The 17,452-nt window shown below is 41.8% G+C and overlaps 1 protein-coding gene across 3 annotated transcripts in view; it reads right to left on the bottom strand.

Annotated features, from left to right (window-relative positions):
- The window catches only part of rnf17 (ring finger protein 17), a 48,483-nt gene extending 32,227 nt beyond the window's left edge, over positions 1–16,256 (bottom strand). For 2 of the 3 annotated variants that reach the window (XM_007905602.2, XM_007905603.2), the window contains exons 1-15: positions 16,089–16,256; positions 14,189–14,313; positions 12,521–12,621; positions 12,015–12,091; positions 11,729–11,808; positions 11,011–11,066; positions 10,728–10,830; positions 10,406–10,462; positions 9,880–9,980; positions 8,914–9,079; positions 8,125–8,189; positions 6,019–6,093; positions 3,616–3,950; positions 2,488–2,604; positions 2,128–2,289 (exon numbers count right to left, since the gene is read on the bottom strand). In XM_007905602.2, the coding sequence (XP_007903793.2) occupies positions 2,128–2,289; positions 2,488–2,604; positions 3,616–3,950; positions 6,019–6,093; positions 8,125–8,189; positions 8,914–9,079; positions 9,880–9,980; positions 10,406–10,462; positions 10,728–10,830; positions 11,011–11,066; positions 11,729–11,808; positions 12,015–12,091; positions 12,521–12,621; positions 14,189–14,313; positions 16,089–16,158 (1,690 nt within the window). In that variant the 5' untranslated portion in view covers positions 16,159–16,256. The remainder of the gene's footprint in view (positions 1–2,127; positions 2,290–2,487; positions 2,605–3,615; positions 3,951–6,018; positions 6,094–8,124; positions 8,190–8,913; positions 9,080–9,879; positions 9,981–10,405; positions 10,463–10,727; positions 10,831–11,010; positions 11,067–11,728; positions 11,809–12,014; positions 12,092–12,520; positions 12,622–14,188; positions 14,314–16,088) is intronic. The other variant, XM_007905604.2, reaches the window with a different exon arrangement.
- Between the last annotated feature and the right edge of the window lie 1,196 nt (positions 16,257–17,452).

Genomic DNA, 17,452 nt, shown 5'->3' with positions numbered 1-17,452 from the left:
ATAGCTCCCTCTTGGTGACATCATCTGCAGACATGGAGTCAACTTCCACATGTATGCGGATGACCCCCAACTCTACCTCTCTGCCTCCACCCTTGACTCCAGGACCACTGCTGTGCTGACAGAATGTCTATCAGACATCAAGTCCTGGATGACAACTAACTTTCTTCAGTTGAACGTGAACAAGACCGAGGCTCTCCTGATTAACTCCCATCAGTGCCTCCTCACCTCAGGCGCTGGTAGCATCACCATCCATTGTTGTACACTCCACCTTACTAAGCCAGTCTGGAACCTTGGGGCTTTGTTTGACCCTCAACAACAACAACATTTGTATAGCGCCTTTCACGTCGGGAGGACATCCCAAGGCACTGGACAGAGTACAGCATTTCAGACCTGAGCTGGGATTGGGGGTGGGGGGTAAGGGAGGGGAGGGGAAGGGGGGTGGCCGATGGCATGGTCGAAGAGGGTCTTGAGGCAGGACTTGAAAGACTTGATTCAACTATTCTTTCTACCTCACATCTGCCTTCCCCCACCTCTGCAACGTCACCCGGCTCCGACACGGTGTCACACCGCAGGCCGCTGAAACCCTCATACATGCCTTCATTACATCGAGGCTCGATTATGTCGGCCTCCCCAACTCCTCCCTCCACAGGCTGCAGATCAACCAGAACTCTGCAGCCCGTGTCCTCTCTCACACAAGGCTCCGCGACCCTATCACCCCCATCCTTGCCCAACTCCACTGGCTTCCCATCACACAGAGGATACAGTTCAAGATCCTGGTCCTCACCTTCAAAGCCCTTCACAGTCTTGCTCACCCCTACCTCTCCGACCTCCTAACCCTCCTACCATCCTGTTCCCTCCCTCCACTCAGCGGGCTCCAGCCGGCTTCACGTCCGCTGCCTTGCTTGCCCCACTATCGGCGGCGGGCCTTCCAACACTCTGCACCCACCCTCTGGAACTCCATCCCACAGTCCCTCTGTCTCGCCTCCTCCCTCGCCACCTTCAAGACCCACCTCAAGACGCTCCTCTTCAACTGTGCTTTCGATCTCCCTGGTTCCCCCCCCTGCCCTCCCCCTTCCCGACCCTCTATCTGTCCAGCACCTTGGGACATCCTCCCGATGTGAAAGGCGCTATACAAATGTAATTTTGTTGTTATTATTGTAAATAAAGCACATCCTTTTTGTCTAAAATCACTGAAAGATAAAATGGATTTGGTAGTTTACCATTCAAAGAATGAAAATAATAATAATAATAATAATAATCCTTGCATTTGATATAGCGCTTTTCACGTCGGGAGGACGTCCCAAAGCGCTTCACAGAATATACTGTAAAGTGAATTGACTGTATATTTGAGGGCGAACGCGGCAGCCAATTGCGCACAGCAATGTCCCACAAACAGTCGTGGATTGAAAGTGACCAATTTATTATTGTTTTTGGTTTTGAAAATACACCGTTCTTCATTTCATTCTTGCTTGCACCATGAGGATTCTAATTAAATCTACTCAAGAGATTTTCCTTGAGTGGCTGAAACCACCATTCTGATCGAAAGGTCACAGATTTGATTCCCAACTTGTGCTGAGTTTATTAACCTCATTGGAGGAGAAGGCTCATAGGGAAGTTTGCCGAATCATTCTGAGCATATAAGAATTAAAATCAAGAAAATCCTATCCTTACACCCATAGGAACCAATTGTACTAATGAGCGAATATAATCCTTGCATTTGATATAGAGCCTTATCACATCTTCGAGATGTCTCGGAGCACTTCACGGAATATACTGTGAAGTGAATTGACTGTATATTTTGCGGGCGAAATGCGGCAGCCAATTGAGCACAGCAGTGTCCCACAAACAGTCAAGGATTGAAGTGACCATTTTTTTTAAAAGGAATTATTACCCCCGGAAAAGTGATCCGCCAATTGACTAACAACCAGGTTCCTACTTAACGCTAGAGTAACAGAAGCATATGGAATAATTCCTGCAAAATGCTTTCCTGAAGGTATATTATCAGACTATGGAATGTTAATCAAACAAATACAAATAGTTCTTAGTCCCACCAGTCCATTCCATGGTAAAAGTCTATTGGTTACTCCTTTTAACATTTGTGGCCTAAAAGTCAAAAGTAATAGTTACCAAGTTCCAGAGCAGGTATAGGAATTTTTTGGGACTCCACATTATTGCAGAAGTTAGTCGCTTCTGAAGCCAAGAGAGATGCCTTTTTTTTCTCTGAAGACTTTTGGATGTAGAAATGGCATGGATTTATCACGTGACTGACTGAAACCAATGCCTGAAAACCTGAAGTACAATCGCAATTTAAATAATAATTAACAGCCTCACTAAAATACCTACGATCTAAGGATTCATGACATAAAGACCATTAAAACTGGAACAAATTCGGGGGGGGGGCTTGTCACGACAACACAAACCCCCCACGGGTAAACCAGAAACAAACAAAATAATTATTTTAATTACCTTGAGATAAACCTCACATACCTGCTTGACAACCAGAGATAGTGTTTGGAACACGTTTCTTCTGAAATTGTCTCTTCTGTCTCTTTGACATTGGTCTTGGTAAGTTTATATTCTTTCTATCCATCAAATCTGAAACAACTGAATGTACGAAAATTATGAACACACAAGTTCTTCATCAAATAATGCATTAGCTGAAGAGCTAACAGTTATAAAATTAAAAAGCAATCAAATTCAGGATACTACTTTCGGAAATATTTCTTGAAATTGTTTCAGAAAATAAACTCAAGCCAAACTACTCTGCACTTCCTACCCAGGGAAGAAAGAAAACTCAACTGAGTGGGAATCACATCAGTGTCTCTTTCCCCACCATAATGTTTTCAACATTTTTCATTAAAATCAAGTTAAGCAATTGACTAATTACTTTCCATTTTTTCAGTTTTAAAATGAGTTGAGCTAGTAAACATAACATAATAATCCTTATGCTTAGTATTGAGATCCCATGGCACTATTCAAAAAGAGAAGGCAGTTTCTCCTGGTGTCCTGCAAACAAATCCCCCAAATAAAATTAGTCATTCACTCCATGGCTGTTTATGGGATATTGCTGTGCGCAAATTGGCTTGCCAGGTTTCACCCACAAAATAGTCAACCCACCTTTCAGTGCTTTAAGATGTCTCGATGAAGTGATAAGGGGCTACATGAAATGCAAGGATTATTATTACGTTGTACCTTTTATATTCCAAATTAATTCTCAAAATCAACCAGTTTATATTTAATACAAAAAAATCTGAAATTCCAATTTTAAATAAAATATTTCTGTGAATATACTGAGCATCTAAATACTTGCTTTTGATATAAAAGCATTACATTATTAAAAGTAGTACAAATTCAGAAAACAAGAGATTTTGAAATCAATGGTAAATGCAATTTCTTTAAAAAGGCACAGAATATTGCTAGATCACATTGATTAGTTCAATACTTGAAAAATAATTCATAAGGGAAGTATTTTTCAGTCTGAAACCTATCAAAATGACTATGCATCACAATTATATTTTACTCAATTGCATTATTTCAATGCCCACTAAAGGAACTGTACTTTTCTGAAGATAGTTACAAGCCTGGTTCACATTAAAGTATAAAACAGTAACATACTTATCTGGTAATCTTCAATTATTTGTTCAACCACAACGTCTACATCCTGACTTGGTACAATTTGAGGTGCAAGGTATAAGCTGTCCCAGTTGTTTAATAAACCCTTCTCCCTATTCAATGAGCCATTTTCTGCCTGAGAAACTGCCTTATTCTCCTGCGAAACCAGGTCATGCATGTCAGAGTATATCAATGATTCCATCTCCGGTTTCTTTCGTTCAGAATATAAATGTTTGCAATTGGTAAGATGATTTACTTCTCTAGGTAAATGATTTTGTTTCGCTGTTTTTCCAATAAACTCACATGGCAGCTTCTTTTCTGTCCGTGAACTAGGAAACCTGTCAAAAAAGACAGTAACAAGAGAATCAACTGCAATGCAAACAAGAATCGGGAACCATGAACAATAAAAGGGTTTTACTGTGTACTTATTGGAAGATTTAAGCTCGACTCAGTTTATAGCATTGTTGCCTCTGGGTCAGAAGGTCATGAGTTCAAGCTTCCTGGTATCTGAACTGAAATTGCCCTTTACAACTCCAAACCCATGTCCTCTTGTTCTACTGTCTTGATGCATCCTAAAGAATTCATTTGAGTTTACTTTTTCAATTCCATTTAAAATGTTATGCACCTCGACAAGATCCCATCTGGGTCATCTTCTCTCACGATTGAAGAGCCTTAATCATTGCTCAGAGCTCATTCCTCTAATACGGAATCATCCTCGTTGCTCTCCTCTGCTTCCAGAGTGTGGGCAGCGCCCTTATGTCATAGAAACCACTACTGTCCGCAGTGCTCAAGGTGCAGCCTGACCAGAGAACGATACAGCCCAAATAGGAGGTCTGTAAAAAACTGATCTAGCAATATAGCCCAACATCCTGTTCTGACAAAAGATTAGCAACCTGAAACGTTAACTCACTTTCTTCTCACCAAAGATGCTACCTGAACTGCTGAGTGTTCATAGCAACTTCTGTTTTTATTTCAGACTTCCATCATCTGCAGTATTTTTTCTTTTGTTTAGCCCAACATCCTGTCTGCCTTATTTATTGCTGCCTCACGGTTTTGTTATAGTGAGCGACGAGTCAACCAACACCCCTAGATCTGTCAGCTTCTCCCTTGGCAAGGCTTTGGAGGGGGTGCAGAAAGAGTTACAATGATAGCATGGATGAGGAGCTTTAGTTTTGAGGAGAAATTGGAGATGTTGCTTCTATTTTCATTGGAGCAAACAAGGTTGATAGGGGACTTGATAGAGACGTACAAAATTGACAGGGTAAACGGAAAGAAGCTTTTTCACTAGTAAGGAATCTTGTAACTAGGAGCCATAGTTATAAGAGTCACGAGAAGAGTGAAAGGAGAGCTTAGGTGAAATGTTTTCACTGAGTTGTTAGGATATGAAATGCTCTGCCGAGAGTCCATTGTGGGTCTCGAGTAGTTAGGTATATGAAGGATAGAGATTTGAAGGAGTATAGGGGTTAAATGATCTAGTTCTGAGGGCCAATGCAGACTCCATTAAGTGAATGGCCTCTTCTGCACTGTAAATTTCTATGATTCTGTGATAAAATTAGTCATTCACTTTATGGCTGTTTGTGGGACCTTGTGTGCAAACTGGCTGCTCCATTTGCCTAGAATAGTCACTACACTTAATTACCTGTTAAATGCTTTGAGATGATTCAGTGTTACATGAACTTTATAAAATGCAAACATTTAAAATCTAACCATCCCAATACACTTAAGAGCATATCTTCAAGTATCGGATAGAACAACTTTTTCAATGCAATTTTAACAGAGAAAATACAAGCTTATGATGAGACTTGATCTCTAACAAATATAACAGCAGGATTTTGTCAGCTGGTCATGCATGCCTTAAACAACAAGATTACATTTGTAGGAAAGCTCAAAGAACTGAAGAATAGGAACATTTGTGTTAAATGATCCACAAGCAAAGTAACAGAACTAAAATCATGGGATCAAAAATGTGGTATATTATAATTATCACATCATTGGACTTTCTGTTCCTGGAAATGTCTTAATCAATGAATAGCCACCGGTGGACCACTCACGAAAATCACTTGTAGCGGCAATGAGACGCCAGGCGACGCCTTTGAAACCTCAGCCACAACGATGCCAACATTTCAGTGCTAGCTAATAGAATACATGTTTAAGTCAATTTTATTGACTCAGACATTTCCAGAAGCAGAAGCTCACACTATATGTCACATATTGCATTTTCACTCTCATACTGGAATGGACAGCAATTGACCTTTTATGGCATACAGATCCTCTGCTCACTAACAGTGAAGCAGGATCTCTCTAAAAGGCTCAACAAAAAGCTTCCCTATGACCATATTAGTTTCAGATCAATTGCACAACAGGGAACAAAGAATGTATAACGTATAAACCAAGCTTTTAACTTACCTTCTTTGTTTTCCCAATTCAATTTTCCCCAATTTTGCAAAGGCTATTAATAATGGTTCAGTTTGGATTCGAAATCTGAAAAAAAATGGAATTTTAATTCTTGATCCAAGTGTAGTTCTATCCAAAACAATTCTAATTTCTAATTCAATTTACAACAACAAGATTTCATTTATAGGGCGCCTTTCACGTCGGGAGGACGTCCCAAGGCGCTGTACAGTTGGGTCGGGACCCAAGCAGGGGGGAAATGGTCAGGGTGAGGGGAGGGAAGGGAGGGAGCGAGGAGGGGGTAGAGCGTCGAGAGGGGAGCTGAAGGCATGGTTGAAGAGTAAGGTCTTGAGACTGGCTTTGAAGGAGGAAAGGGAGGAAGCAAGGCGAAAGCACTGGGGGATGGAGTTCCAGAGCCTAGGGGCTGAAGGCCTGTCCACCGATGGTAGCGCGGTTGGGGCGGGGGATGTGGTGCAGACCGGAGCCAAAGGAACGGAGGGTACAGGCAGGTAGGTAGGGGGATAGTAGGTCGGAGAGGTAGGAGGGAGCAAGGCCGTGAATGGCCTTGTAGGTGAGGATGAGGATCTTGAATTCGATACTCTGGGGGATGGGGAGCCAGTGGAGGCGAGCGAGGGTGGGAGTGATGTGGTCACAAAGCCTGGTGCGGGACAGTATTCATTAAACAGAAACTTTGATCTGAACTAGATAATCAGTTCAGGCACTGACCGCATCAACTTGCATGGATGCTCACTCCATATCACAGAGCTGGTGCAGAACTTTGGTGTCTTGTTCAATCCCCAACTACTACATCCAGAGCAACAAGCTCGGCTTTCCCTCATCCCCCAACATCTCTGCCTTCGCCACTCTTCGCCCCCCACCCCTCGGGTACTGAGATCCTTATCACCACTTTCATTATGTTTTAACTACAGCTCTACCTTTCCTCCTCTACCCTCAACTCCACGACCACCGACAGCCTACCTGTCTGACATTGAGTCCTGGACGAGAGACAACTTTCTTCAGCTCAACGTGCGTAAAACTGAGGCCCTCCTGATTGGCTCACGTCAGCGCCTCCGCACCTCTGGCACTGACAGCATCAGCATCCAAGGCTGCACTCTCCACCTCTCAAAGCCAGTCAGGAACCTCGGGGTTCTGTTCGACCCTGAGCTGTCCTTTCTTCCTCATATCCGCGCCACAACTGGCACCGCCTTCCATCACCTCCGGAATGTTGCCAGACTACGGCACTACCTCACCCCTCACGCTGCTGAAACCCTGGTTCACGCCTTTATCACCTCAAGGCTGGACTATGGGAACTCTCTCCTCGTCGGCCTTCCCGGCACCTCCCTCCACAAGCTGCAGGTCATTCAGAACTCTGCAGCTCGTGTACTGTCCCGCACCAGGCTTCAGGACCACATCACTCCCACCCTCGCTCGCCTCCACTGGCTCCCCATCCCCCAGAGGATCGAATTCAAGATCCTCACCCTCACCTACAAGGCCATTCACGGCCTCGCTCCCTCCTACCTCTCTGACCTACTGTCCCCCTACCTACCTGTACCTGTACCCTCCGTTCCTCCGGCTCCGGTCTGCTCCACATCCCCCGCCCCAACTGCCCTACCATCGGTGGCCGGGCCTTCAGCCTCTCAGCCCCGAGGCTGTTGTTGTTATTGTAACTCAATTATTCCTCCACCCTGCTTCCCCAACTCCCATCTAGACAAGCTGCAGGCCATGAGAACTCTGCTGTCTTTTGCCGTCCCCAATGCCAGGTCCCATCCATCATGCCAACGCTCCCTCCGCTCTAACGGCTCCCCATTCCATCAATGATTGAACTCAAGATTCTCATTCTCGCATTCAAATTCCTCTGCAGTCTAGCCCACCCTACCTATGCGACCTCCTGCAACCCTATGGCCACTCCTTCCACTAAGCAAACACTGGCTTGCTTCACGTCTCCTCCCGATCTGGCCCACCATTGGCAGGCCGAGCATTCAGCCAATCTGCTCCCACTCACTGGAACTTCATTTGAGAAACCGTGTCTCATCCCCTGCCTGCTTTTAAACCTATCTTTTTGACAGTGCTTGCCCCTTCCCCATCCTACATCTATTCAAAGAATCAAAACCAAGCACTTGCCTCAGGTCAATTCTGGTCTCCAAAGCCTCTACAATAGTATGTACTTCGTCCAAGTTTTCAATAATCTAAAACCAAACAAAGAAGATTAAAATCATAAAATAACTTTCATTACAATAATTGTACAAGGATGAATATCAGATGTTGCATTAAAAAATCATTTGTACAGTAACCTGTAAGTAAACACTAACATTGGAACAGTCTATTCTGGTTGTAGAAGTATAGAGCTCCATATGGAGACTGGCTGCCTCTCACCTTTGGGTTCAAATTCAGAGCCAATGGATGGAATAATGATGTGCCTGTGATTCAGTGACAAAAAGTCAAGACTTTTTTGAAAAGAACACAAACTGGCTGGTACATAGGGAGTCAGGTGCAATGGCTGCCTCACTCTCTGCGTATGGGTTGAGATTTTATGGATCACAAACACTGCATTATAAGGCTCCACTGTTTTAGCACTAATTGTGAAAGAAACATTCCTGAAAAATGTAGTATTCATTTTCTTATACATATCCATATAAATAAATAATAAAGTGAACTGCAGATGGACAATTTCACTAAATTATTGACAAACACAAAAGTGCTTCATCTATAAATGTAATTCACTACATGGATCATACAGAGCAGAACTCCAGGATCAATCTCCATACCTTCCAAACAGCTAATTTTGAAATATTCAGATTAGAGTGGTAATGGTATTTCAAGACTCCTAAACAATTAATCTAGAGAATAAAAAGCTATTTCAATAGTTTTCATAATACAAAAGCATACATTTTATAACATCAAAATGCCTACCTGCTTTGTATCACTAGATGCTCTGATAAATTCACCCCTGGATTCAACTGGATCTATGGCCGAGTCCAAGACACTAGTTTTCTCCTCCAGTATCTTTCTGACATTGGCAATTCCATCAAGATGGTGTTGACTGATAGTTTCTATTTCTTTTAGTAATATTGCTTTCCTGGAAATACAAGCTAAAAGTGAATAATAGATTTTGGGATGGGCTTCAAGCAATTTAACCATTCCGAAATGATTACATTGGCCTTTCTAACTTCTATACTGTGGGGAAAATGCCAATGCAAATCATTAAAGATAAGAAATTAAACATAAATAAAAGATTGGTTGGACCTCAGTTAAAAAGGCATTGTTTTAATTCCTAATAAACCATTCCAACGCAATTTTGGTGGACACTATATTAGTTAACAATTTTTTAAAAAAAAACTTATTACAGGTGTTAAAATAATTTCTCAAAACTACCAAGAAATCCGTAGCTCTAAAATCAACATGAAATCGACATGAATTGAGTAACTATTACTGGTGTTTTCCAGGGTTAATTGGATAAACACCAAATTCATCTTTTTTGTATTGGGGGTTTTCAGTTAAAACTGAAAATATATCAATGCAAGGATTATTATTATAAATCAGAAGCCCTACTTATAACTAATGACAACATTTGCGTTTCAGATTATCTTTTTAGATTTTCATTAATTTTGATATCAGTTACATCAATGTTTAAATGTTTTAATATCTTTTTTCTGAAGATTTCAATAGGCCGTTTAAGCTTATACTAATGTACATGGCATGACGTCTTTGAAGTCATTGAATTTGCTCAGATCATAGGGGTAATCTGTTGTTTTAGTTCAAATTAAGATGGAAAGCACAAATTGTAAAACCCCAATATCATTCTCAATTACTCCTTTGTACCAAAGATAACTCTATACCATTTATTATAAATTCTCTATATAATTACTGAAATATTACCTATTTTGGACAGCACGTACAATTTTCTCAAACTCCTTATGTAGCTCCTTTCTAATTTTGTTGCAGTTGTTTTCAATTGAAGAACTGCTGTCCTCCAGACGCTGTACGTAAAAAAAAAAACCTCAACATAGTTAAGACACTACCATGCAGATGGGGAGACACTAGAAGTTGTACAAACAGATATTTGTGATCTAGAGCCTCAGCAACATGACATTCTCAAGCTGATTACAGAGCTAAAGGGCACAAGACCAAAATGCTAAGCATCAAACAAAGGCTAGACATTAGAAGATTTTTCCTTCTCCACATATATGGTAGGAAACTCCCATCGGACCAGCTTTCAATGAAAACCAGTCTGAAGGTTAATAGTCAATGAGGTTTCTCAATAATGAACCAGTGATAAATAGCAAGAATGTTTAAATATCAAAGCTGTGTACATTTGTTGTGCCAAATAGTGCCACATTTAAATAATTTTTTATATAAACAATAATCTTGCACCAATTTAATTTCATTGAAAATACTCACTTACCTGAATTAAGTTATATATTCTGTCCTGGTCATACACTTGGCAAAAATCACTGCTTTGCTTTTAAAGAAAAAGGGAGGTTAGTTAACAATGATAGCTTCCTTGTTTAACAAATGAGGTCAGCAATCATACAGCATCCAATGTCCATTCAGATACAAAATCATGGGTGTACTGATTTTGAAAGTCTATGCTTCACTATTATGTTATACAACAATATCTATCCCCTTTAGTTATTATTTCTATCAAAGTCAGAACAGATTCCAATGAACCTAGAGTCATACATCATAGAAAATATAAAGATCTAGGATTTTGATAAATCACATACCACATTGATCTCAAAATTATCCTGGTGTTCTTTATGAGCAAATAATAATTCTGGAAACACACTATCCTTGGTGTCACCCCTTATAATACCTAGTTTGGAAAAGCTGTAAAAGACAAATAATACAAATGCATTAGTTTTAATATCTATTACATACTAGTGCAATATCATTTCTATTGTGCTCTTACTCATAATTGTCACAACGACAAAATGCATGTTTGATTCACCTTTACTGCAGATCGCCAATAGGAAATTACAATTTTAGCTAGTAGTTTATTAAGTTTACCTTTCAGGAGTTGGAGGTGATGGGGTAAGATTTTTTGCTTCTTGTTTATAGCAGATCTGAAAATAATAAAATGAAACATCTTATGCAACAACTTGCATTTATATAATGCCCTTCATAGGATAGCATGGGAGCTCTTAACCGTGACGTGGCTTGACGCTGATCCGGAAAGGGAGGGGAGGTGCCCAAAAGCATGGTCAAAGAGGAAAGTTTTCAGGTACGATTTGAAGATGGGCAAAGAGGGGACAGGATGGAGAGTTCCATAGATTTGGGAAAAATGCCTGAAAGCACAGTCGGCAATTGTGAAGCAGAGGGATGAGCAATGTTCAAAAGACCAGTGCCAGCTGAGCGAAGGTAGCACTTAGAGGAATGGGTGTGAGCAGATCAGAGAGGTGCCAGGGCATGAAGAGATTTGAAAGTGAGGATCTTGAACAAGGAGCAGTGGAGGCTGGCAAGAACTGGGGTGATGCGGGAGCGGAGCTTGGTACTGGTATTAAATATCCAACTGATTAAGATTTTTCAGTTTAATACCAATTTTCTCCAGATTCCAAGATCTTCCATTCCCTATTGTGTTTTCAACTTAAAACCTATTATTATACTAGCAGTTTGATTCTACAAAAGAGTAAATACAGCATAATATGAAGTTTACAATTCTGAGAATAAAAACTGCATTTCATATGATGCATCTAATTGACTACTTAATAAAATATCAAACATTTACCTTCTCAAAGCAGGAGATTCCCAATTCTGTATCCTCCTTTGGCATGAACTTCTGTCGTTTTTGACATAATGTATTTCTTTCTGAAACAATATTGACTGAATTCTTTAACAACATTGATGGGTAGAAACAGTTTCAGAATCAGACACCGAAGGAAAAGTTTTGTAATAAACAAAAATAATTAGTAGAATACAATGAATGATATTGAATTTGAATTACTCCAATAACCAGTTCAATCTCAAATCTTTGGCTTTACCAATATCTCAATTTTAAATATTAAAATTCAGACCTGTTATATCCAGTTCACTTTCTTCATTCACTTTATTTTTCTCTTTATTGCCGACTCCAGGCTCTTCAGATCTTGTCCTGTTTTTGGTACATAATGTAATTCACATGAATATTTACATGAATCCATAACACAAATACAAAAAAGGCGGCTGAATTTATAGTGTAAAATATATTTACACTATAAATGCTAACTAGTGTTTTTGATTAAGTAAATAAAAAATTATATTGTCAGTATACAGAGGGCAAAAAATCAAAATTACTACAAGAAAGTGGTACGTTAAGTTTTTTTTAAATAAAAAAAACAAAGGTTAGTAGTTTATAAATGTTTTACCACGAATGATTGTTGAACTGAGCTGTAACAGGATTTAAAAAGAACCTGGATAAATTGAAAGCAACAGAGAAAGAGTGGAAGTTGATTAGAATTGAAAGTATTATCGGGGGAGCTAGCATCAATATAGACTCAATGAGCCAAAAGGTCTTCTTTTGAGCTCCAAGCAGAAGCCTTACTTTGTGTTCAACAGGATTTTTTCTGTGCATAAGGTACCAATAATCCAATTGTCAAGAGGAAGTCCCTCCACGCCAATTTCTGCAATCACAGGGGTTGATACCTACAAGTAGACAGGTACAGAAACAGCAGATATGACAAAGGTCAACAGACAACAACTTGCATTTATACAACATCATTCACAAAGGGTAGCATCTGAGAGTGCTCAACAGTGACGGAGCTTGATGCTGAGCTGGGAGAGGGGAGGTAAGGTGACTATAAACACAGTCAAACAGGAAGGTCTTCAGATGTGATATGAAGACAGAATCTTGAGCATGGTTGCTGAAAACACAGCTGTTTTGGTGAAGTGAAGGGGACAAGGGTTGTGCAGGAGCTTGGAGCCAGCCGACTGAAGGGAGCAGGTAAAGGAATGGGGTGTCAGCAGGTCAGAGAGGTAGGGACATGCCAGGGCATGAACAACAACAACGAGATTGCATTTATAGAGCGCCTATCACGTCGGGAGGACGTCCCAAGGCGCTGTACAGTTGGGTCAGGACCCGAGCAGGGGGGAGAATGGTCAGGGTGAGGAGAGAGAAGGGAGGGAGCGAAGAGGGGATAGAGAGTCGAGAGGGGGTCTGAAGGCACGGTCAAAGAGAAAGGTCTTGAGACCGGCCTTGAAGGAGGAAAGGGAGGAGGCGGCGAAGGCACTGGGGGATGGAGTTCCAGAGCCTCGGGGCTGAGAGGCTGAAGGCCCGGCCACCGATGGTAGGGCGGTTGGGGCAGGGGATGTGGAGCAGACCGGAGCCAGAGGAACGGAGGGTACAGGCAAGTAAGTAGGGGGATAGTAGGTCGGAGAGGTAGGAGGGTGCAAGGCCGTGAATGGCCTTGTAATGAGGATGAGGATCTTGAATTCAAAGTGATTAATGAGAGTTTAAATCAATCTTTTTTGCAGTAAGGAACCAGTGAAGCCTGGCAAGGACTCTGGTGATGGGGTTTGGAGTTCAGTACGGATGTCAAGAGTTTTGAATTAAATTAAGATTTTATGAATGGTGGAGCTGAGAAGACTGGCAAGGAAAGCATTGTAAAATTTGAGGTGGGAGGTGACAAAGGCAATGGATAAGGGTTTCAACGAATTTGGTGTGAGGTAAATGCACGATAATAGACAGTCAATAAAATAGCTCGTAGCCGTCTACATACATAAGCCACAATTTTCAATACCTTGTAAAATCCTACTATAATTACAAAGGAAGCATGATGACTTGCAACTTTCACTAATTATTAAAAGCAATTGTGTTGCACACTATAACGGTATGCACTATATTTCCCTCTCAGACCACTTTTTAAACTCAACTGCACTGACATTTTCTACTTTTCCCATTTATTTCCCATTGCTGTGATTTAAAACAACTTGCTATCACTATAAAGTTAGTTTATATTCCTGCTCTCAACCCGATCAGAGGAAAAGCACCAAGTGGAGAGACCAAATACTAATACTTAGACAATCGCTCCCAGCCACTTAGATTGTCAAGAGTCTGTGTTTTAAGAGCGTTCAAGTTACCTAATGAGACTCGGAGAAGATAGAGGAGAAAAAGAAAATTTGTGAAAGTATTAAAAAATACATAATCTGTAATCTAATTCTAAAGAAACAGGTTTTCAACACACAAATTACACCCAACCAAATATTACAATACCTGACAGGATGGACATATAATGAAGTTGGATTCTGTACAATGTATTGTCAATAGGCATTGATCACAAAACACATGTTCGCAATCGAGCAAACGTGGCAGATGTTCTGTAGCATCACTGAACGATTCTGTAACAGGAAACATACATTGGATGCTTAGTGCTTTTCATCCATTATTCATATTGTATTTATAATAATCCTTGCATTTGACGTACTCCCGAATTGAAAGGCCCTTTACAAATGTAATTTTGTTGTTGTATTCCGCAGTGACCACAACTGTATGCAGTGTTGAAGATGCGCTCAGACTAGAGAACTATACAGCCCAAGTATGATGTATGGGATCTAAAATCAACTGATTTAGCAATGTAGCCCTGCATCCCATTTGTCTCGTTTCTGTCTGTTTGACATGGTGAGTGATGAATCAACTAACATCCCTAGATCTCTTCCAGCTTATCAGCCCTTGTGCATACCCTATCAATCTCTTTTTGTAGGACCTTTGCTACCTCCTCTGATTCCACAGTTCTCCCAACAATGATTCAAACTTGTGTCTGAAGATCACGGGTAACTAACCTCCATGTATGGCAGGGCACACTTCGAACCAAATTGATGGAAAACATGCATATGTGGAACTCTCAGCAGTTTGGCGACTTAAGCATGTGAAGCGTGGTAGACCCAGCCTACAAAAAAAACTTTGTTGTCCTGGTAATTGTCTCAGTCAAGAAATCCAATATTAACCTCTAGGCCTATATTGCAAGATTTAAATCACTTTACTGTATACCCAGCACAGTGCAAGAGGACAAATCATACTCTGGAACTATTCACTTAATTCTCTGTGAAGTTCTGTGAGATCTTTCAGTGTTTCAGTGGAACACTGCTGTGCGCAATTGGCTGGCGTGTTTCACTCACAAACTATAGAGTCAATTCACCTTACAGTATATTCTGTGAAGCACTTTTCTAGTAAACATGATAAGGTGCTATATTGAATGCAAGGATTATTACAGGTTTTAAAGGTGGCGTCCTGGAGCTCAGTGGTTAGAGCACTCGCCTTGCAACCGAGACACCTGGGTTCAATTCCAGGCAGGCAAAACCTTGGGCAAGTTTCCTTACTCCATACGCCTAATAATAATCCCTCCAAAACAATTATAAATTGGTCATTTTCAATCCACGACTGTTTGTGGGACACTGCTGTGTACAATTGGCTGCAATTGGCCACAAATATACGGTCAATTCATTTTACAGCATATTCTGTGAAGCACTTTGAGACATCTAGAAAGACATGAAAAGCACTATATATCAAATGCAAGGATTATTATTATTATAATATCAAAAACAGGAATTATTATCCATGATGGCAGAGTTTCTGGCCATGGTTCTTTTTGCACACAATTGCACGGTTTTATACTTTTTGCAGTTTAGGAGAGTTATAGCATTAGCTTTGAAAGTGTCCCTTTAAAAGAAATGAGTCGATCCTCAACAGCAGAATCTTTAACATGTGTATTTTATGTGCGTTCCCACCCTACTTTGGCCCTACTAACTCACACCGTCGCCCACTTCCACCCTCTATTATTGATTGGCAAACTTTCAAATGTTTTCCTCTGTGAGACACGATATCAAATACCAGCAGAGCGCCACACCTCCGACTTTGGATTGTTTTGAATGGGAGGAGCGTTTCGAGCAAACGGGGACCACCACACGCAACAACCGCGTCAAATCAGGCCCTCCCCTCCGGGCAATTTAATACCCCGATAAAATATCAGTACAGCGCAACTGCACTTCTAACATCGTTGCTGCGTAAAGGTCTGAGTGTTCACTGGTCCACCGCTCGCGGCTCCTCCACCAGCCATTTTGCTGGTCCCATCTCTCGGGCGCAAAGCAACCGGGGACTGAGAGAATTTTACATTTACCAGGCAGCTGAAAAGGTGTTTGGCAACGTGGACAAGCGGACACACGGGCCCTTTGCCCTCTCTCCGCCATCTTGTCGCTTCCTCGCGCCTCCGCCCCAACACTGCACCATGTGCTCCTATACCACGTGTTACTGCATCACGTGCTCCAACCAACCCCCCCCCCCAGACTGCACCAGGTGTTACTGCATCACGTGCTCCACCCCCAGACTGCACCAGGTGTTACTGCATCACGTGCTCCACCCCCCCCCAGACTGCACCAGGTGTTACTGCATCACGTGCTCCACCCCCCCCCAGACTGCACCAGGTGTTGCTGCATCACGTGCTCCACCCCCAGACTGCACCAGGTGTTACTGCATCACGTGCTCCCCCCCACCAGACTGCACCACGTGCTACTGCACCACGTGCTCATGTACCACATGCTGCTCACCAGACTGGACCACGTGACATTATTTGGAGGGTAAACTCTGCTGCCCACAGTAACACTATTTTGGGCTTAAATTTGATTTTAAAAAAATTAAATAATATATTTTGTTACACCTTTAATGGAATATTGTATTTTGAAAATATAATCAAAAAAACACAACATGAGTGATGAAGTTAGGATAGAACTCCCTGAGTGGACAGGTTGATAAGGGGCTAACAGGTCATGGAGGGCCTTGAAGGTAAGGATGAGAATTTTGAACTCGATCCTTGATAGGGAGCCAGTGGAGCCGGGCGAGGATGGGTGTGATGGGGTCACGGAGCCTGGTGAGGGAGAGGACACAAGCTGAAGAGTTCATGGATCGAATGTTTCAGGAGGTGGTCACCACACAGCCACAGAGGGCTCAGAAGGAGAGCGAGTGGGAGACCACCAAACGTAGTAGGAAGAGGCAGTGCAAAAATCCCGAGAATGTGTACCGGTTCTCTGTACTGAATACCGGTCAGGGTAATGAGACCACTGGGCAGGGGAGTCAAAAGCAAATGGATGTACAGGTGGACACAGGGAAGAGTGTCAATGCAATTGTCATTGGAGACATAACGGTGTAAGGAGTAGACAGGCGTTTCTGCAACCAAAAACGTGATTCTCGCACAGTATGTTGCCTCCCTGGTGCCAGGGTTGAAGACATCATGCAACAGCTGCAAAATATTCTACAGCGGGGAGGGGAGCATCTAGAAGTTGGGATCCATGATATAGGAGGAAAAAAGGGCTGAGATCCTACAGGGATAGTGCCAGAAGCTAAGGAAAAAGCTAAAGAGTAGAACCTCAAAGATGGTGATCTCTGGATTACTCCCAGTGCCTAGTGCAAGTGAGCATCAAAACAGCAGGACCAAATACATGAATACATGGCTGGAGAAATGGTGCAGAAAGGAGGGCTTCAGGTTCC

Source organism: Callorhinchus milii, unplaced genomic scaffold, assembly GCF_018977255.1.
Source record: "Callorhinchus milii isolate IMCB2004 unplaced genomic scaffold, IMCB_Cmil_1.0 Scaffold4, whole genome shotgun sequence".
NCBI lineage: Eukaryota > Metazoa > Chordata > Chondrichthyes > Chimaeriformes > Callorhinchidae > Callorhinchus > Callorhinchus milii.
The sequence above is the reverse complement of the archived record's forward strand: the minus strand, read 5'-3'. Positions and strand labels throughout refer to the sequence as shown.